The sequence below is a fragment of the Vulpes lagopus genome, chromosome 9 (genome assembly GCF_018345385.1).
Source record: "Vulpes lagopus strain Blue_001 chromosome 9, ASM1834538v1, whole genome shotgun sequence".
Lineage (NCBI taxonomy): Eukaryota > Metazoa > Chordata > Mammalia > Carnivora > Canidae > Vulpes > Vulpes lagopus.
The window spans coordinates 25,050,189-25,073,141 of record NC_054832.1 but is presented as its reverse complement, the minus strand read 5'-3'; the positions used below and the strand labels follow the sequence as shown (position 1 = coordinate 25,073,141).

General features: G+C 33.6%; 1 protein-coding gene across 3 annotated transcripts in view; it reads right to left on the bottom strand.

The window, feature by feature from the left end:
• CSMD3 (CUB and Sushi multiple domains 3) overlaps positions 1-22,953 on the bottom strand; it is a 1,188,176-nt gene that overhangs the window by 828,667 nt on the left and 336,556 nt on the right. For all 3 annotated transcript variants that reach the window (XM_041769740.1, XM_041769741.1, XM_041769742.1), the window contains exon 5: positions 10,798-11,005. In XM_041769740.1, the coding sequence (XP_041625674.1) occupies positions 10,798-11,005 (208 nt within the window). The remainder of the gene's footprint in view (positions 1-10,797; positions 11,006-22,953) is intronic.

Sequence of the window (22,953 nt, the reverse complement as noted above, 5' to 3'; positions counted from 1 at the left end):
ACAAAAAAGAAAAAGAAAAGATCTCCCTTTCCTAAACAATAGGACTGTTGACTCTATTTAACATATTGTGTTAAAGTAGGAAGTTACGTTGAACAGAAAATGAGTATTCAGCAAAGATGATCAGAGTCACTGAAGCAGAGAGAGGTATTGCAGAGAAGTATAAGTTATAACCCAAGTCTTCTACTGCTCAACCAAAAGAAGGGAGTTGAAAAACAAGTTTTAAGATTTAATTTTTATGCTTTATAAAGTTTCTTTGGAGATATTTCTACAGGTGATGGTTAATTATTTTGGACTCTGGCACCAAAGCACTTTTGAAATAAAGATTTGCCATTAAGAGTTTTTGAGGGACAAAAAGTCATTTGCTGTACAAGGAAAATTAGTCAAGCTAGACAAAGGATACTTTTATGAAAATTATGGTAGAGGATGAAGATAATTACATAACTTTCAAAAGTAGTAACTAACACAAGAATTAGATTTTAGCTTCTTTAACTAGAATGAAATCATTCCTGTTAAAATGAAGAAATTTAGCATATTTCAAAGTTTATTTTAAAAAACTCAGTCTAAGCTATTTGTGTTTTAGAAACACACATTTATGTTTAGAAACATATATGCCCTACATATGATAACCTACATATCATTAAAACCTTATGTTCTATTTCACAGATTTTGATTTTCAATTAGTATTTGTTCCTTTTTATATAAGCTGTTAGGAATAAATGGCTTTTACTAAGAAATAAAACTTATGGATATTTTCTTTGAGTAAATACTTAGTGGTGTAATTATCAGATCATATGGAACTTCTTTTTAATTTCTTGAGTAACTCCAGACTTTTTTCCACAGTAGCTGTACCAATTTACACTGCCACCAAGAGTGCACGAGGTTTCCTTTTTCTCCACATCCTCACCAAGACTCGTTATTTCTTACCTTTTTTTTTATTTTTTTATTTTTTAAATATTTTATTTATTTAATCACGAAAGACACAGAGAGAGAGAGAGAGAGAGAGAGAGAGAGAGAGGCAGAGGCACAGGCAGAGGGAGAAGCAGGCTCCACGCAGGGAGCCCGATGTGGGACTCAATCCCGGGTCTCCAGGATCAGGCCCTGGGCTGAAGGCGGCACTAAACCACCGAGCCACCAGGGCTGCCCATTTCTTATCTTTTTAATTCTGGCCACAGGTTGTAAGGTGGTATTTTATTGTGGTTTTGATACACAATGTACAGAAGTGTTGAAACGCTGTTGTATACCTGAAACCAATGAAACACTGTATGTCAACTCTACTTGAATGAATGAATGAATGAATGAATGAATGAATGAGGCAAACTCCATTGGAAGTCACTTCTGTCCCTCTTCAGGCTGTGCTCTGTCAATACCTTTAACCCCCTTCTTTTCTGCCCTAACATAGCATGAGCCAGCAATGACGCTGCATATCTTTTTATACTTGCATCTAAGTTGCTAGATAGTGTTATAAAAATATTCAAATTCATCAATTGTTGGCACTTCAAATTCATCTTGTAAAATTCTAACTGGATCCAAAACACCATCCAGCAATCCTTCTGTTTCCCTAGTTCAGGAGCCTGAGTGGCTCAGCAGTTGAGTATCTACCTTTGGCTCAGTGTGTGAAGTCCCGCATGGGGCTCCCTGCAGGGAGCCTGCTTCTCTCTCTGCCTGTATTTCTGCCTTTCTCTCTCTCTGTGTGTCTCTCATGAATGAATAAATAAATCTTAAAAAAAAAAAACAAACTCTGGTTGTTTGGGGTTTTTTGTTGTTGTTCTGTTTTACCACTCTCTACAGAAGATATTTTAAATGATCCCACTTTCCTAAATATCCTAAACTATCACCTCCTCTCACTTTCAGCAGATGACCTTTATCATCAGGGATAAAATAGAAACCACTAGAAAGAGCATATCTCCATTTCTTCCATACACATATAAAGGTAAACACTGATATATCTGTTGCTTCACACTTTTCTCTTGTCAAAATGGAGTGATGTTGCCTCCTGGCTAAGACTAAGTTACAGGTTAATAAATTATGAAATGAATATGACAAGCACTAGAATTTTCAGTGATACAAAAAAAAAAAAAAAACAGATGATGACAGTAAGCAATAATATTGAAGTTTGGAGTTTCAGAGTTGTAGTGACCCTGGGTAAATTCATAGGAGTTCTTTATTAGAGAGAGGAGGTAAGGAAAGCAAGGGATAATGAAAAGCATATACTAGGAGTTCCTCACAAATAACAGAGACAAGATTGTGCTTGATTTCCACGGATTAAATATGATTAATGAAATTAGTCTAGATTTCATATACTCAGGTTCTAGTTTAACTTTAGAAATTCGTACAGTTTTACAGTCTTTATGAAAAAAAATCACACAAAATAAAAACTGTGGAATCAGACATCTTTTTCCCTTTGAAGTTAAAACACATCTTTAATTAGTGAATTTAATAATTAAAATATTTTATTTTGTTGAATATCTTAAATTTAAAAGCAGAATAGGCACTCGTTTACTTCTGTGGATGCAGGAATACTTTGAAAATGCAAGTTATTTAATAAAGATGTAACTATGAATGTAAGGTCTGATTTTTAAAGCTACAAAAACAGCACTAAATGATTTTCCATCTCTACATCAATAATTAGAAGGATAACCTCAAATTAGTCATAAATAACTGTAAATGAAAGCTATATATTTTATTTTATGTATATAATTGCTTATATGTCTAAGATGTGGGGTACATTTAGCAAATGAGGGTTTTGGACCTTAAACAATCAAAGATGAAATACTTTGCATTTAAATGAAACTGGTCTTATTAAAAACATTTGAAAATGTTAGTAATCATCTTATATTTGTGTTAATTCTTGTTTCATATATTATAATTTGTTGTAGCACCTATGATAATTCTTTTTTTATGGATAATCAAGGTTTACATACATCCCCTCTTCCTGCTACATTGCCAAATGGGTCCTCCTTAAGGCAAAAAATATATATATTTAAAGGTACTAAAATGGTAGATTATACATACTAAGCATTCTCAGATATCTAAGTATAATTTCTAAATCTTTAGAGTAAAATTATGTTTAAGCATAAAACAGATCTAAAATAACAACTTCAGGATATATTTAAAAACAGTAATATATACTATAATACCTATATGTCAAAATTTCAGGTTTTTAAAATATTTTACTGATATACTTTGTGTGTATATATATTAAGATATATATAATAAGATATATATAATATATATAATATATAATATTTAGCTATATATTTAAATATATATTTAAAGCTCTAGCTGTATGCATAATAAGAGGTATTTTATTAAAAAGTACACTGGAGCAAGTATTTGAGGAGCTCAATTGTCACTTTGAATATTCGGAATACACATTGAGCTCCAGTATTCACCTCCCTCTAAGAGGAAAACAGGGCAGCTGAATCCTTAAAATCCCTTCTGGCTCCAGTATCTTATCTTTTTATGAATGTCCTATTTAATTTTCCTAAAAAGAAGCAAATTTGACAGAACAATAGATAAGGAAAATGTGGTATTATACATACAAACATGGACAACATGTATGAACCTTGAGGACATTCTGCTAAATGAAATAAAACAGTGACAGAAGGACAAGTTCTGCATAATTCCACTTACATGAACAATCTAAAACTGTTAAATTCATAGAAGCAGATTATAGAATGATATTTTCCAGGGGATGGGGGAGGGAGAATGGAGGAGTTGCTATTCAACAAGTATAAAGTTTCAGTTATGCAGGATGGGAAAGTTCTAAGATCTGTTATATAACACTGTGCCTATAGTTAACAATGCTATATCATAAACTTAAAAGTTTGTTGAGAGGACCTATCTCATGTTAAATGTTCTTACTACAATAAAAAAGAGAGTCCAAAATTATAGAATCATAATAGATATTAATCAATTTACTTAAACCCCTGTGGATAAATAGTAATATGCAGAACCAGAGCTTCACTGCATGTTTTAGGCTAATAATTGTCAGAAGGGAGTAAACAGGAGCATCTGATAGGATTAGTATCTGCGATATTTATTTTTACATAATAAAACTTAACTGTCAGTTTCCTTTGGTTAATTCATCCTGTTTAGTTAGATAATTCATTTATCCACTAGCACAATCTTTGTGCTATTCATTACATATGTGTATACCAAATACATATGTGTATATATTATATAATTAGCTTTATTAGTTTGATATACCATGTCAATTTGTCCTTCAAATTTTTGAGTGGTTAGAAATATTTTGGCTCTGTGAGATGCTCACAAGAAGGTTATATGACACAGTTATAATATTGGTTAAACTAAACATATTGCTTTAATTTCTATGGCAATTCATTGGAGTCGTCCTTTATAGATTTCCTGATTCTATGCCTACAGAATGTAAATCACCAGGTTTGTGTGGGAGCTGGGAAATCTGCACTTTAACAAACACCAAAGGCGGGATGAGCACTGGGTGTTATTCTGTATGTTGGTATATTGAACACCAATAAAAAATAAATTTATTATAAAAAATAAAAAATAAAATAAAAGTGAAGTGGAAATCCCAATAAAAAAAAAACATCATAGGCAACTCTGATATACATATTACAAAAACACAATTTGAGAAGTACCACTAAATGTGGAATATTAGCATACATATAAAAATATACACATATAATATACATCATATAAATTTCCCCTGAATTTAACCAATATTTCATTTTTATGAGTTCTAAATCTTATTCCTATCTAAAACTATCTGATAATTAAGATATAATTAAGAAACATTAATATTAAATTAAATTTTGTTGTATATAATATTAAGTGATATATAATATATTATAGTATATTAAGTTATAATTTATGTCATAATTAAGTTACACATTTCCAATTTCTTGGGGAGATAGAGATATGTTCTGTTGGAATCCTGCTTAACCTTCAACCCTACACCTTACGAGAAAAACTCATTTCTCCTCTGGTTCCAGCTTACAATTAACTTGTCTTCCTGACTTTTCCATCATTATGTCTTTTCTGTCATCTAATCTGAAAAATTACAATTATTATAGAATCCTTTATTACATCTGAGATATTTAGTCACTCATTCCTCTTGGTTCCAATCTTTGATAATGATCCTTTGCTCTTTTATTTCAATATGTGGAGTTTCCAAATTGATTTAATTTCTCTCTCATAAAACCTCTGTCATGGATTAATCCCCAACCTGATCTATTCATTTTCACTTTCATTTTCATTTTCATGATCTGCTTCTCTAGTGACTGTGATCTTTCCCTCTTTCCTTCCCTTCACAATCAGATGTTTCAAAGGGAGGATTAATTTCATAACCTCCACTTCTCTTTCCTCCATCAATTCTCTCCACTCTCTCCATCACCAGTTTTTTCTTTTTTTGGCACTCTAAGGGTCATTCCTATTATCATAAACATATCATTTTACTTCCTTCAAGTAAGAACAAACCAAAAATAAAAAAAATAAAAATACTCTTTCAACTCTATTTCCTCCTTTAGTCCTATTTCTTTGCTCACCTTTGTTTGTAAAAGCCCACAAAAGGCTTATTTTTACTAATCTAATGAAATTTCTCTTCTCTAACACTTTCTTAAAACCACTTCAATAAAATAGTCAACCACAAAACTCCTTTCATTATGTAATCAATGACCTCCATATTATGAAAGCCAATGATCAATTTTGGAGCTCATCTTATTAGCTGATTATCAAATTTGACACAACTGATCAGTCGCTTCGTCTTATGTTTCCGTTCTTGGGCTTCCAGGGAACCAAACTCTCCTGGTACTCCTCCTATCTCATCAGCATTCCTTTTCAAATGCTTTTGCTTGTTACTCCCAGTTTTCCTGAGTTTTGTCACATTCCAGAACACAGTTTTTAGCCTTTTCTTTTCTTCGTTTTCTTTTTTCTTTTTCCTTTCTTCTTTTAACAATCACTTCTGATTCTAAACTTCTAAATTTAGGTCTCTATCCCACACCTTCAATTCTGAACTAAGACTTGTATATCCAGGGCGCCTGGGTGGCTCAGTGGTTGAGCATCTGCCTTTGGCTCAGGCCATGATCCCAGGTTCTTGGGATGCCGTCTTGCATCAGACTGCCTGCTGGGAACCTGTCTCTCCTTCTGTCTGTGTCTCTGCCTCTCTCTGTGTGTCTCTTATGAATAAATAAATAAAATCTTTTTTAAAAAAAGGACTTTGGATACCCAACTGACTCCTTGAAATCTTCTTCAGAATGCTTATTGGCCATCTCAAACAACATGTCCAGAATTCAGTTCCATATCATCTCTCCAAAAAAGTTTTATCAAAAGCCTTCCCAATATCAGTGGATATTGCATCCTGTCAGGCCTTCAGAAGAAACCTTAGAGATATCCTTGTTTCTTAGAGTTGTTGCTGCTTCTTCTTTTTTCTTGAACTATACATTTCATCAGTTAGGAAATTGCACTAACTTGTCTTGAAAATGTAACAATTTTCATCACCTCCACTGACATTTCATAATCCTAACAATTATAGTATCTTACCTAGCTTACTGCAAATACTGTATATTTTTCTATCTTTCCTTCCTATAGTTTGTTCCCTACATAGCAGCCAGAATTATCCTTTAAAAAAATAAGTCTAGTCTTTAGGGTACTCAAAATCCTTTAAATGACTCCCCATTTCACTTAGACTAAAAGCCAAATATGGGTCTTGTTCTGGGTTCCATTAATTATTTTTCTTCTCTACCACTTTCACTCATGTAATTCTTTTGTAGCCACAATGACCTACTAGCTATTCCTTTAGCACAATGAGCTCCACTCTGGATTATGTATTTTGCTCTAAACATATTTCTGTCTGGGATGTTTATTCCTGAGATTTCTGCTTGGCTAATCCCCTTACATCCTTTAAGACTGCTCAAATCTCAACTTCTCAATTAGGTAACCTCCAACACCCCACAATTGATTTCCTGATCTCTCTTACCCTACCTCACATTTTCTTTCTTATCACTCTCTAGACAGAGTGTGTCATCAATTTCCTTATATTGTTTATTTCTTATTGTCAATTCCTCCTGATAGAGCATAAATTCTGCAGGAGCAAGCCCCTCCACTGCTTTGGTTGCTGATGCCCTTAGAACAATGTGTGTTATGCAGTGGATACCCAATAAATAATTTCTGAATGAACACTGAATGAGTGATAGTCTAGTAAGAACCCAAAGAGATTAAGTTTGGAAATAATTTTAAAGAGTATCTAAACACTCTCCAACCAAGACTTTGTTAATAAAGCAATATCTAATTAACTCCCACCTCATTGCCCCTGTTGTAGCACTTAAGCATGTGATGCCAAACAATACTGGAGTTGAGAGAGGCTCTGGATGTTGTAGACGAGGATCCTGAGCTCTAAGCAGGTGACATAACTTACCCAGTTTCATCTACCAACAAACAGTCAAAGCTGAAACTTGAACTTAAGTTTCTCTGTGCTTTGTCATTTTTCATTTCACTGCAATGGAATCAGATGACATTGACAAGGTCTCATAAACTTTTATCATCCAGTAATATATGACTGGATTCACTACATTCTGGTGGATCATGCAGTGGTGCTGCTGACTGGTGTTCAACAAACCACAACTACTGATTTAACATATACAGCTTGCAAGAAACGCATTTGCTGATAGTACTCTCTGTGCAGCACAATTATTGGGCTGGCTTGGTCTATGTTGTCAAAGTCAAACACAGGCTACATAAAGCTTGTCTCACTGCCTGAACTTCAGGAACAAAATTTAATATACAGCAGCCAATGGCAAGTCCCCAGTCCTTCAATGAGAGATCTGAAGTCAAAGGAACCATTTGTAATCTTAATGAAAAGAATGTGAATGTCTCCTTTATTCATATTTATCTTTTGAATTATATTATGAGCTGAAAATATTATATGAGCAATGCATAGGAAGAACCAATGTAATACCACCTGAAATATAATTTTTCACTTTGATGACCATATCTTAGACATGAGAATATTAAAGGAATTAGAGGGTCAGAATTAGACTTAAATTTTTATATTAATTATTCACAGATCACTTTATACATCAATTCTATAACTAATGCAATTTAAAGGAACACTGCTTTCTTATATTGAAGTGGCCATATGCAATATTATTAGTTTACTGACACTATGTATCTTTTTTTAGAAAATTTTTAAGATTTTATTTATTTATTCATGAAAGACACAGAGAGAGAGAGAGAGAGAGAGGCAGAGACACAGGCAGAGAGAGAAGCAGGCTCCATGCAAGGAGCCCAACGTGGGACTCAATCCCGGGGCCTTCAGGATCAGGCCCTAGGCTGAAGGTGGCGCTAAACCGCTGAGCCACCTGGGCTGCCCAACACTATGTATCTTTAAACTGGCATTTATAGAAATCTAATATAGCTTGGGCATTTGTATCACTTTCTTGAAAAGTGCTAAATGAACTTGTTGATGTTATATTACACATATAATCAGGATTCTGACAAGTCTGCCTAAACATTTACTGTAACACTAATTTTAAAAAACAGTAGGGCAACAAATTTCTGTTTTCTCCCTGAAGAAGAGGGAAATAAGTAAATTTAATTAGAAAAAGCAGAGAAGAGCAGTGTGTGGATCTGATGCTCTCACTGGACAAGCTACAGTGTTCTAGAAACTCAGAAACATACAAATAGATATTCATATAGAAATATGCAAATCCCTACTAAGAATGCACAATCTGAAAAGGGAGTGACCACCTGAACATAAATGGGAATATTATGATCCCCAGAGTAAATATGTTAGTTTCTAAACCAAACGTTTTAGTTTCTAGAGCTCAGTGGTAACAAAGAAATAGGCACTATAAAGCATTGTTTTCTAATTTCCTTCTTTATATCTAGTAATCAAATATATCTGGAGTTTAAAACCTTAGATTTTTAGTGGAATCACTTGCATACCAAAAGACAGTATAATTATTGGAAAATTCCTGGCATTTTCATCCACCTCGATATGACTCCCATATGTATCACTTTAGAAGTAGCAATTTCTAAAACAAGAGTTTATGAATTCTCTAACATTTTAAATGAGAATTCTGCTGAGTTTCATTGCATTCAGGCATGAAATTATCGTGGGAAGAGTTAAAGTTATATAACTCTGAGTATTGACAGCCTAAGGGTAGAGGAGAAATCAAGCAAACAAAAAAAGGTGGGTATAGTACTGTGTAACTTTGTCTTATTTTCAAAGGAACATATTATGATGACAGGCCCATGTGGTACTTTTGCTAAAGCCAAGACAATTATAAATACAGCCTTAAAAAAAATTTACTCTGTGTCCTGTCAGGAGCAGCCCATGATATTGTTTCCTCTTTCTTCACATTTCCTTTCTCTGGTCTATGTGATACCTTATTCCTCCTGCCTCTCTAAATGCACTTCCTCAGCATGCTTTGCTGTATGATTCTTCTAAGCCTGGGACTTATATGCTGTTGGTGCTCAGACTCAGTCCTACTTCCCTCATTTCTTCTCATTACAACCTGTCTGTAGCTAGCCAATACTATTTATGCCTATTAGTTCAATTCCCTTAGATATCAACCACAAATCAGTTATACTTCGATGCAAAACTCTTGAATCAGACAGGCATAGCTTTCTATTAGCCAGCTTTAATGGTAGCTTTCAAAGTGACTCCAAGCTAACCATATATACAAAACAATTCTTAATATTCATAGCTTCACACTTCACCTTCCTTCAACAATTTCCAAATCAGTGAGTATCTCTACTAGCTTTACCCACTAGTGCAAGTCAGAAAATGATGTTTTATTTAAACATCACCTTCTTTACCACTCCTCAATCCATAGAGTCCTTTTCATTATTCTTCCCTCAATATCCCTTAATTTATTCCACTTCTTTATCTCCATCAATACCATTCTAATCTAGGCTGCCATGATTTTTTTCTTGGATTATAGCAACCACCGCTTAAGTGATCTTCCTACAGCTAATTGAGCCCCACTACAAATCTTTTTTTTTTTTTTTGCACTTAGTAAGAATAATCATTTGAAAATTCAAAACTCTTTATGTAATTGTTTTTGATAAAATACTTTAGTAAGGACTCAGTCCTTATCAAATCCTTTTCATGGCTCGAAAAAACCTTCCTAGTCTAGTGTTTACTAATTATATTATAACAATCTCATCGTTCTTTACTCATTACTGATTCATAATCTATTTTACACTTTAATCCTATCAGACTTTTAAAATAATATAGTGAAACATTTTCTTCTAAAAATATTACACCCTAAGAGCATGTTCTGAAAACTCTGCAGTTACCATGAGACCATGTCTTGAAGTCCATTTAAAAAAAAAAAACCAACAAAAAAAAGATCATACTAACCAAGATCATACGGTTTAATTTTTGCCTTCAGATAACAGATTAAGTAAAAGGTCTAGTTATGAAAACAAAGGGAATTTTTTTCCAGGCTATTCAATTAATTTGAAATGAACCACAAACTATGGACTAGCATGCTAAGAACATAACTATATAAGAACATTAGGAACAACTTTTTTTCTTTATACAAGTTGTTCTTAAGTCACATTACCTTTTAATGATAATGAAATGCTGATGGAAAGTTCAATCTTTCAGAATTCCAACCAATTCAATATATTAGTTCCCTTATCTTCAAAAACATCTCTCAGCTTTGATAGCTGCCTCTACAATTTTCCTGTAATTATAAGTTCTTTTAAATAATGAAACTTTTAAAGGCCCCTATACAGCTGTCCTTTGACCTTCAGTCAGCATCAGGCAATGACATCAGTGCTAGGTTAGAATTGAAACTATTTACTTACCATATTGTAGGTGGTTCAGAACCTTCTATTTCTAAGTAATCATACTTTTCTTCCATTTGGAAGTCAGTAAATATGAGTGAGATTGTGTCCCCAGGCTCTGCTACAATGGTCCAAGTGCAATCAGCATTGTTATGGTACTCATTAGGAAAACTAGGGCTTGAAATGATGCCACTGGATCCTCTCATTGTTCCTCCACATGCATCTTCAGCTGTTAAAACAGGGACAAGATGGTCAGTCATAAATAATTAAGAAAAATTCAATTAAGGCAACTCTGTTAACATTTTTGGATAAAAACAGCAGCCCAAATGTTGTGACACCAAGTGCATATTATACTAATAAAGATTAAGTAAAATGAGACATCTGTGAAAACATTTTAAACACATATATAGAAATATAAATTATATTTTGACAATTTTATAACCATTAGTTGAAATAGAAATGAAAGTAGGTAAGAATATACAATCCTATTAGATCTCAGAATAATAAGACAAAGATTTTCTTTTCATTGATTAGGTAATAAGGTAAATAAAACAAAAGCAACATTATTCTTAAGGCCTATTATGGGAAATATTTAATTACCTTGTACACATTCATGGTAGGGCTTGAGATTTATTTATTTATTTATTTATTTATTTATTTATTTATTTATTTATTTTAAAGATTTTATTTGTTTATTCATGAGAGATAGAGGCAGAGATACAGGCAGAGGGAGAAGCAAGCTCCTGATGCAGGACTCCATCCTAGGACCCCGGGATCACAACCTGAGCCAAAGATAGACCCTTAGCCAAAGATAGACCCTTCCCACTACCCAGGAGCTACCCAGGAGTCTCATTTTTATTTTTTTAATATAGGTATGTACAAAATAAATAATGTAAGAGAAAATATAACATTTTTCAGTGGCATTTTTCAAAAGCTATTTAAAGTGTTTGTGACATTAAACTTTAAATAAAAATACACTGGGACACCTGGATGACATAGGTTGGGTGTCCAACTCTTGATTTCAGCTTAGGTTATGATCTTAGGGTCATGGGATGAGCTCTGGGGTGAGCTCTACACTGGGCATGGAATCTGCTTGAGATTCTCTCTTCCTCTCCCTCTGCACTTCCTCCCACTTGCATGCACATGTGCTCTCACTCTCTCAAATAAATGAAATCTTTAAAAAAGTACATCACTTACCTAGGAAACTTTAGAGAGAAAGAATATAATTAATCAATGTATCTTTGGTAATGTATTGCCTGTAACTCTACCAAATAATGTAAATATATTTTGCTAGGTATTTATATATGTATGTATAATATTATAAATAAAATTTTACTAACTTTATTAAGTTAGTTCCCAATCCTCAAACAGGGATCATAGGTTCTCCACAAGTCTACTTTTGGCCAACAGTGTACACTAACAGAGGGGATACATGACCATCTATGTTTAGTATGAAATGGATAAGATAAAGTTTTTTGTTTAATAAAGAAATTGAAGCTATAAAATTTGTCTTATAATAACACTGCTTAGGATAGTCAAGTTAATTGGTTACTAGTTTACTTGTGCAATAGATTGTCTCAAGATTTAGGTTGTTATCTTGAGCCATCTGAAGACTCCATCAATCAAAGTCAAATGTTAGAGGAAAACATCTGGCTCTAATATCACCAAATATTATTTTATGTAATGACTTATATACCATATCTTTAATAGAGATGGACAACATCCTGCTTAACTCCATAATGGACCACGAATAGCAAAGTGCTTAGTACTAGGTACAACATTATTACTATACTATATACATTAAATAACATTAGCTTCTTCCCATCACTCTTTATCCATTTAACTCTGTAACTCATAAATTGAAAGCACAAGTACATTACTCTTAAAAGATATTTAACTTTTATCACCCACTACTGTAAAAATGATATTTATTTTCACTGCATGACCTTCCTCTTTTTTTAAGTTTTTCAGGTACTTAGAACTGTGATCCTGTCTAGACTATGAGGAAATATTACTACAATTTTCTTGGCAGAACACACAGTGCCTTCCTTCAGTACCTTAACTTTAACTGTGGTAAACATGTCCTGCTGTCCCCTATACCTGACCTCAAGTTACCTCTACTCTTTGTCTTCCCACTACCAACACCAGGATTGAGTAGTACTTTGGAAAAAAAAAAAAAATGTTACACTGTCATATATTTGTAGTATAACTAGTACACAACCTATTCAAACCACAGTTCTGTGAGCTACCATAGTTCTGTGAGCTACTTATTTCTGTGTCTCCAATCTCAGGTAAACATACATATCAGTTGACATTAAAATTAAAGAAATAAAATCCATTTTTATTAAAAAATCTCAAGTCATTGATTAATAGACCCAGTCTTAGGTGCTCGCAAAATAATTGACTTCATTGGGTTGTTTCTTTGCTCTCCCTAATTTGGGAAGGAACTGCAGAGATAAGCGGGCTCTTCTTCCCTGTTTTCCTCCTACTATTTTTGTTCATCACCCCTACTCATTGAGCATCCTGTGATTCCTCCTGGAACTGGAAGTAGAAAGGATCAGGGAACATGAATCCTTTTACTTGTCTGACACCAATTTAGTACCATTTCCAAAGTTTTTGGCAGATGATTAAAGAAAGATTTTTTTTTTCTCATGAACTTTTTCATGTGATCCTCAAAGGTATCCCACGCAGTTCCCTTGTTGTGGGGGAATGTGTCTGTCTGTTTGGCTGCCTACATTTCTCCCTTACAATATGGATATAGAATAACATACTTCCTCCTTCCAACTATGTCTCCTTATCCTTCCAGGTGGGCCTCTCAGACAGGACCTAAGAGAGTTCAAGACCACTACTCCCTCACAAAAGTCCTGCATTTAGTCAAATGAAAACATACCTCATTTATTCTATCTCCTGTGGAAAAGCAGTTTGTTCCCAACTGCAGCCTTTTGGCTTTACCATCAATATTTAAGTATTTCAACCGTGGTTTGTAATAATACACTACATCCCCAAAGCATACAAATCAATTTCTCTGCATGGCTTCTTTGAAGTTCCTCAATGTGGGCTCACAGAAGAAAGAAATAAACCCAAACTCCTGATACATGAGATAGGTCACAAATCATAGAATACCTCTCTCCAGGGAAATTTTTATTTTACAGCAAAATAACTTCAACCCAAAAGTATGAGTGACTTCTACTTGAAAACAAGATGGGAACACAGATTTTCCAGCATTGAAAGCAATGTTCTTGCCAATTCTTATATCAAGTTCTTTGTTCAACACTCCTGCTTACCTCTTTATTATTACAGACACTATCTATCATAGAATCAGCATCTGACAAAATTGTGAAAAAGGTAGTTTGCTTTTAGTACATGTTAGAGGTACGCCTGAGTGGCTCAGCAGTTGAGCATCTGCCTTTGGCTCAGGGTGTGATTACAAAGTTCCGGGATCAAGTCCCACATCAGGCTCCCTGTGAGGAGCTTGCTTCTCCCTCTCCCTATGACTCTATTTCTCTCTCTCTGTATCTCTCATGAATAAATAAATAAAATCTTTTTTAAAAAAAAGTCGTGTTAGATATGTAACAGTTTGGTTAGGTGACCTGACCTGAATGCTGTCTATAACCTTTGTAATGTGATTTGGCCTAGATTTAATACAATACTTATAAAAGCCAATACATTTTCTATAATCATAGACTGTTATAGTAGAATGTATTACCTAAACTAAAATTTTTATTTTATAATGCAGTTGGAACAACTAAAGAAGGCAACATTACAATAAGCCATGAAATCCTAAAATCCAGTGCTATGCTTTCTCTGCTAAACATTGCCTGGTCACTGGTTAAAATAAGTTGGTCTTTGAGTTCATTCAGCATTACTCTGTCTTGGCCACAAGGTTTGCCTGCTGGATTAGTGTTGTCTGCAAGATCTTCTGTCCAACAATTCACAGAAAGGACAGGAGTCACAAAGTTTGTTCAAGAGAATAATTTCTTATCAGACTCCAAACACATATGGGATCATATTGGCTATTTGTACAAATTTTCTGTGAATTTTAAAATGAATTCATTTGGTCATCTGCTGAAAACATATTCATTGAGATTTATAAGGTACTGAAGGGAATTGTGTTAGTCTCTCAGGCTACAGTCATGATCAAAAGTTAGGGTAATCCCTGCCTTCATTGAGCATTATGTCCAGTAAAGTGTGAGGCTCTAAACAAATGATAAAAGAAACACTAAGTTACATTTCTATCAGGTACTGTAAATAAGGAGCAGTTAGTACTGATGTCATATATGTGGGCTTGAAATAGGGAACTTAAGAACACAGATTCTCCAAAGTGATTAGAATCTGAAAGTTTAGATTAGAAACCTGAAAGGTGAAGAGTAATCATTAACTAAATGAGAAACAGAAGAAAATATGTTCTGAGCTTATAATGAATGACACTTTCACCGGAGGAAATGGGCATTCTCCAAACAGAAAGAAAGTCTGTGTGCTGTTGCCAAGACAGTGAGGGGTTGTGTGGTACTAAATACATTTGGAAGGGCAACTAGGGGCTAGACCTTGCAGAACCTTTTTGATAAGCTTATGGAATTTCTTTAGAGCAACGGAAAGTTATTGATGGGTTTTCAGCAAAGATAACATGATTGGATTTGGGTTCTGAAAATATCATTCTAGAACCTCTTTGGAGTTGACAGAGGAATCAGAAAATAGAGGATTAGATTGGGGGCTGAATCAAGAGTTCAGGCAAATTTTTACATGCTCTATTGCCTCTTCAAGGTATCAATCTTTTGTTTTCCGGTGTTTTAGTGTATTTTTATCTCAGTATCTTCAAAAGATTAATTTGATCTTTGTAAGCACTTTTGAATAAATAGCATCATGACAAAATAATTTAGAATACTCCTCTTGGGCCTGTTTTTAAGAATATTTTTTCACCTACACAGTAAAGCAATGTGATTAAATATCTCAGGTTTCTCTTGTAGGTAACTAGAAGTTGTCTTGGCTTCAAAATGTAGTTACTTATCATATAAAGAATATAGTGGATAATAAGAAGGTTGATGGTTTCTATACTCTTGTTCTAAGTTCATAGGTTGTAAGATTGATTGTACACTATTTTTAAAAATATATGTATATGTATGCACATATACATAAACTAGGTGATAGAAACTTTCATGTTAAGAAGATGGCAGAGTCAATCTATTATAAAACAAGAAGAAAACAACCAACTCAGCCAATAGAATCAATGAGGGAAATGTGGTCTTTTAAAAATAAGCATTTTATTTAATACTCTTTTGACTTGAGACTTTTTCCAATAGTCTTGGGAAAATACTATCAACTTTCTCTTAAATTCCTAATGCACTAAATCTATTGATAAAAACTATAGCTATTAAATTAAAAATTCTATTAAACCTAATTTTCTTTGTTTATAATATGATAAGGCTTTTATGATATAACTTTGACTTCTTTAACTGAATTTATATAAACTTGGTAAACAATTTCTTTAATCTCTTACCTATGGAGCAGGGAGAAAAGTCACAAATAAAATAAAAATTAGTTTTATTTAACAGCAAATGATAGGAATAAAGTTCAATATTTTTCCACACATAAATTTTTCCTAGAGTTAAATTTTATTTACTTTTAATTTCTGTGACACTCATTCAGATACTGAAAATACCAGACTTTGTTTTGGTTAGGGTATGAGACCATACATTTCATTTAAGATCTTGTAAATTGGAACTGCCCCAAAACATGACAGTTAAAAAAAAGAGAGAGAGAGAGAGAGAGAGAGAGAGAGAGACAGCATCAAAAAAACCACTTAAAACAGTTTTCTGTTTTCTGTAGCCCATCTTTGCAGATATTGATCTCATACTGTGTTCTGCCCTCTATTAGTTTCTTCTGAAATAGCTTAGGGATGGGGCACAGGGGTGACAGGAAATAGACTTGTTTATCAAAAAAGATAAATGAACTGTAAATTGTAGAAAATGAGTACACTTGGTGAATTCCAGATGCTAAGCACTCAATCCAATATCAGACTATATCACGGGAAATTTTTTTTGGCAACTCTCCCTTGCTTAATCTCAACCTTCCATTAGCAGTCAAGTAAAACTGACATCTACATGGGGATTCTTGTTCCTTTGTAGATAGGCATCAGTGTTGTACCTCTTAATTAGATAAACTATTTAGATATTACATTCATTAATCATTATATTTATATTACAATATAATTATATTATATATGCAAAGCAGCCGGTCTGTTTCTGTAGCTATCTTTGTTTACATTTTGTAGTTCAACCTTATGCATCTTCATGTTTAAGGAGAAACACTCTTTTTCATAGAGAAGAAAACTGAACAAGAAGGTATTTAAATCGTGCATCTTCTGGATTGGTAGCTTTATTTTATGTTTTTCAAGGCATAACACATAATGCTGTTCCAAGTTTTAAGGAAAAGAGATGTCAATTTTTGATGATTATGGAGAAAATCAAAGGTCCTTATTTTCATTTCTCAGTCCAGTCCTTTTAGCTCCTTTCATACCAAAACAGATAAAATTAATTTACATGAGAATCAGATTTATAACCACCTGAAGAAAAACATTCATATTCATCCAGGTGAGCACTTTATAGAAAGGGCAAGAAAGCTAAGCATAATGGCACTCAGTATTGAGGGTGTATTCCTAAATACTCAAATATGCTGTGGAGCAAGTATTTTACCTTAATTTATATTTACCCTTCTAAGAGACACATTTAGAAAATGAGAAGGTAAATTGACATCCTGAGGAAACCAATTAACCAATAAGTGGATTTTTTAAAAAAATATATATTTTTAAATATTCAGCTTAAAATCTCCAAATTAAAAAAAAAGCATTCACTCAATGATAATTTAATTATTGAAATATTTGGAGGAAATATCTTTCAATCAAGAGGGATCCATGAAACAGCAACAAGGAGCAAATTTACATTTTTTTTTCTTAAGAAAAAATTAAAACCTGAGAAAAATAAAACTTTTTTAACACTTCACCAGGGCCATACAGAATTGTGATTCTGAAAAAGGAGAGGACAAAAGGAAGGAGAACTCTATAATTGCCTGGCTTTTCATCTAGAAGCACATTCAGGATCAGAGATGGGGATTTTAATTAGAACGTGATGTTCTCGCTAAGCTAAGTAGATAGTGTTCAGGGAGCATATGCTCATAGTTGTAAGACAGGATTCCAGAGGGGGAGCTCTGCAGAGAGAGAAGTCACAAAATCTGCAAAGCAGTCCCTGAATCTGTGCGAAATATGAGCAAATACACATAAAGGGTGAAATTCCATATAGACAGTCAAAGAGAAACCAAGGATCTTTGTGCTGAATGACTCCAATTGAGAGCATACAGGGTTGAGTATATTGCAAATTCCTCCAGTTAGGGTGGAAAGTTCTCTTTAAATAACCAGAGTATTCAGTAGAAACTTCTTAAGGGAAGACTTCATTAAAGGGGCTAAGTAATCCCTAGAGTAAAAGAGGAAAAAGAAAAAAATCCCTAGAGTAAAGTTTACCCTAGAACTGCCTTAACAAAAACAAAACAAAACAAAACAAAAAAATTTTTTGAGGGAATTAATTAATTTATTTATTCATGAAAGAGCCTTAATAAAATGTAAAAACAAACTTCAAAAGACACTATCTGAACCAAATGTAACTTCACTTTATATCAGGATAAAACTCAACATTTTTTAAAGGAAGAAAAGTAAATCCAACATTCAATAACATAAATTCTTAAAATTCACAATGTTCACCATCTAGTAAAAAATGATATAACTGCAAGAAGCAGAAAAATATGACCCATTACCAAAAGAATTACTACTCAATAGATGCTAAACAAAAATGATGGAGATGATGGAATTATTATAATTTTGTTCTACTATTTAAAGCAGGGGTTGGCAAACTACACATCAGGCTATTTCTGACCTATACGCTGGTATAGGTCTTGCCTAAGAGCTAAGCATGATTTTTATAATTTTAAATAAATATAGATGAAAAACAAACTAGAATCAGAGATAAATATATGACAGAGACCATATATACCATGCAAAGTCTAAAATATTCATTACACGCCCTTTACAGAAAACAAAACAAAACACAGTGAACATAGGTAGGAAGAAAGGTAAGATATAGTGTAATCAGATAAAATTTTAAGAAACAAAATGTACATTATTCTAAATGAAAATAATTGCTCAATGGGACTTGTAGCAGATTGGATACTACAAAATAAAACATATTAAACTTGAGGGCAGAGCAATAGAAACTATTCAAAATAAAGGAGAAAGAACAGAACTTAAAAAAAAAATCCCTGTAGGAAAATACCAAGCATTCTGACATACGTAACGCTGAAGTTCCAAAAGCTAGTGGAGCAGAGTAGAAGCACAGAAAGCTACCTGAGGATACAATGGGAAAAAAATTCCAAATTTGATAAAAACTAAAAACCCACACACATAAGAGGCAAAGGGTTTTTGGCATCCTGGTATAACAGAGACAATTAGCTAAGCACCAAAATTCTTGTTCCATCTTCACATATGTGCTGTTGTAACTAGAGGCAGTTGCTCAAGCAACGTTTGAGTGCTTCCTATATCTAGTTTTGTCATGTACCTGAATTCTGGTGAACAGACAATCAGTGGCATGAGCTACCATGGCAAGATATGCCTATGAAAACTTCCCACAAGATCATATATACTCTTGTTTTCTCCTTATGTTATCAGGATATTGTGCCCCAAGTAACCCTAGAGACTACATGTTGATTGAAGACTTTTCCACACAAGGTATTTGAAATCTCAGCCTCCCTCTAATTTGTAAATTCTATAAAGACAGGGATGGTATTTATTTTTGTTTACTTAATACCTATATTATTAAAAAAGATATTGACAAAAAAAAAAAGATATTGACATATACTAGAGGTTTATATGAATGTACTGAATTAAATATAAAATAAGTAAATGAGTAAATATAATTATTTGAACTGATCATTAAATTGGATTTGATCTCTGAACTATCTATTGGAAAGAATAGAAAGAGAATCACAAGGAATATATCTTTATTCCAAAGCAGAGGAATAGTATGGTAATTGGAGCACAATGTCAAAATTAAGTAGAAAAATGAGAAAAACAAATAAATTATAAGAACAAAATATATGTTGCATGGTAAATGCTTCATAACTGAAAGGAGAGCTTAATTGGAAAGTGCTTATTGCTGTTCAGCACCTACAAGGTGGGAGTGAGTTAAGTTTTAGATTTTTCTCCACATTTAACTTCAATAAAGTGCAACTTTAATTATTTACAAACTTATATATGCAGAATATTCAAGAGAATCACCAGATAAAGCATATGACTTAATGTGTGAATTTAACAAGACCACTTATACATTGGCAATAAACAAAAACATATCAGTAGTGAATAATTAGATACTGAAACTTAAAAATATCATTTCTAATAGGGTAAAATTTCAAATATTTAGAACTAAAAATAAATACTAAAACATGAAAAGCCTGAGCAAAGCTCTATTTGTATTTTTGAGAGAAAATACAGATGTATATAAACAGATAATTCTATGCTTTCAGATTGATAATCTAAAATAATGTTACTCCCCAGACTAATCTATAGTTTAATGTAATCTCAATCAAAATTTTGGCATGTATGTGTATATGCATGTATGTAAATTGACAACCTGATTTTTAAATTTATCTAGAATTGCAAAAAAAGCTAAGCATAATTAAGACAAACTTGAAGAGGAAAATAAAGCTAAATAAGCAGCATTAAGGTTCATCATAAAGCCACACTAATCAAAACAATGAAGAATTAAAAGTAAACACAGTCCAGTCAACCAGTGCAACAGCATAAAGTCTTCATGAAAACATACACACTCATTTAAACACTTGATTTATGACAGGGGCACCACTGTAGAACATTGGGAATACAATATCTTTTCATTAAATGGTACTGGATCAATCAACTATCCATACACTATAGTCAATACCAGATGCACCATAAATCTAAATATAAAAGGTGAAATAGTACAGCCTCTGAAACAAAATGTAAGACAACATCTTCTTGTCTTTAGGATGGTCTACATTTTCTTAAAATGATACAGTACACTACACTAAAATTAAGAATGATATTCTCTAAGAGAAGATAGATAGTGGAAAATACTTTCCACTACACATAACTGATGAGGGTCCATCCAAAATATATAAAGACCTTCTAAAAATCATTAAGGAAATGCCAAATAACTAATAAAAAAATGGAGAAAAGACTGGATCAGGCATCTCACAATGAAGTATGGACCAACTGCTCATGGACATATAAGAATGAAACTCAACATATTAGTCATCACTGAAATTTAAATGAAAACTACCTTTCTCTATTACACACCCACGAAGATGTTTAAAATGACAAAGACTTTGGGGCACCTGGGTGGCTCAGTCATCTAAGCAGTTAATCAGTGTCTGTCTTCAGCTCAAATCATGATCCCAGGGGTCCTGGGATGGAGCTGTATATGGCTCCCTGATTTCCCTCTCCCTCTCCATCTCCATCTGCTTCTCTCCCAGCTCATGCTCTCTCACATGTGCTCTCTAAAATAAACAAATTCATGAAATTACAAAGACTAATAACATAAAAGTTTAATAGGACTTTGAAACAACTATGATTCCTGTGTACTCCTGGTAGCTCTGTAAATTAGTACAGCCACTTGGAAAAACTCACCGGCAGAAATCTAATAAAGCTATCCATGTCTTATTACTTAATGTTCCAATTACTGGGCATTTTTTCAGACATGCAACAAAATATATTTATAAGAATATTCATAGATGCATTACTTCTAACAACCAAATCTGGAAAAGAAAACAATTTTCATCAAAGATATCATATGTAAATAGTGGTTTAGTATTATAATGTATCACTGTCAGTCTATAAAAATAACTACTACTACTATGCAAAAATATAATGGATCTCATAAAGAACACTGGTTGAAGAGTATATATTGTAAGATTCCATTTTATGGAGTTGAAAATAGGTAAATATAATCTGTGGCACTAGAAAGCAGATGGGTATTTACTTTCAGGAAAGTAGAGGATAGTGACTAGGAGGGAGTATTCCAGAAATACCTGACTTTCTGGTAATATTCTGTTCTTGATCTGAGTGATAGTAACAAAGCTACATTGGTTATGTGAAAATTCATCAAGCTATATACTTGTAAGTTATGACTTTTCTGTATACATGTTATATTTTAATTAAAAGCATTATGAAGAGGGAAAATACCCCAAAGTACACATCTTCTTCCATGTCAGCAAATATATAGTGAGATATCCCATGAATCCCTAAGAAAATGGCCAAATCTGGTCTTCCTCTTGCTGAGTCTTGATTAGAAACTAAGGATGATTCAGACATTCATTATTGGTTTGGTCAGCAGTTCTCAAAGTTTAGCGTGAGTGGGCACTACCTCCTGGCCTTGAGACATTGATTGCTGGGCCCCATCCCAGAGTTTTTGATTCGGTAGATCCAGGAAAAGGACCAGGGTTTGCACTTTGACAGCTATAATTTCAGGGAAAATGCAGCCACTATCTCAGTTCCTCTATTTTTAAAAATTCCTATCCCTGTTGATACCTCATTTTTGGCCTCTATCATTCTCCTTGAGTCCCCACTCCTCTTTATGCTTTTTACTTTCAGAAGGCAAATGTTAATGCTACTCTGATTTCAAAAGTGAAACTATTCAGGGTATGGTTTCCCTCAAAATCTTCTGAATTCTATCAAATTTGTTTCAACATAAACTAAACATTAGAATTATCTAGAGAATGTTACTCTCTTAAGATGTATTTACTTAGGGCAGCCCCGGTGGCAGAGCGGTTTGGCGTCGCCTGCGGCCCCACGTCAGGCTCTCTGCATGGAGCCTGCTTCTCCCTCTGCCTGTGTCTCTGCCTCTAATTCTCTCTCTCTCTGTCTCTATAAATAAATAAATAAAATATTTTTTTAAAAAAAAATATATTTATTTATTAGAGAGAGAGAGAGAGCATGAGCACAGTGGGGAGGGGGAGGAGAGAGAGAGACTCTCAAGCAGACCCCATGTCGAGTGCAGAGCCAGATGGAGGGCTCAATATCTGGACCCTGAGATCATGACCTGAGCAGAAATCAAGAGTCAGGTGTTTAAATGACTGGGCCACACAGGCATCCCAGGAGAACAT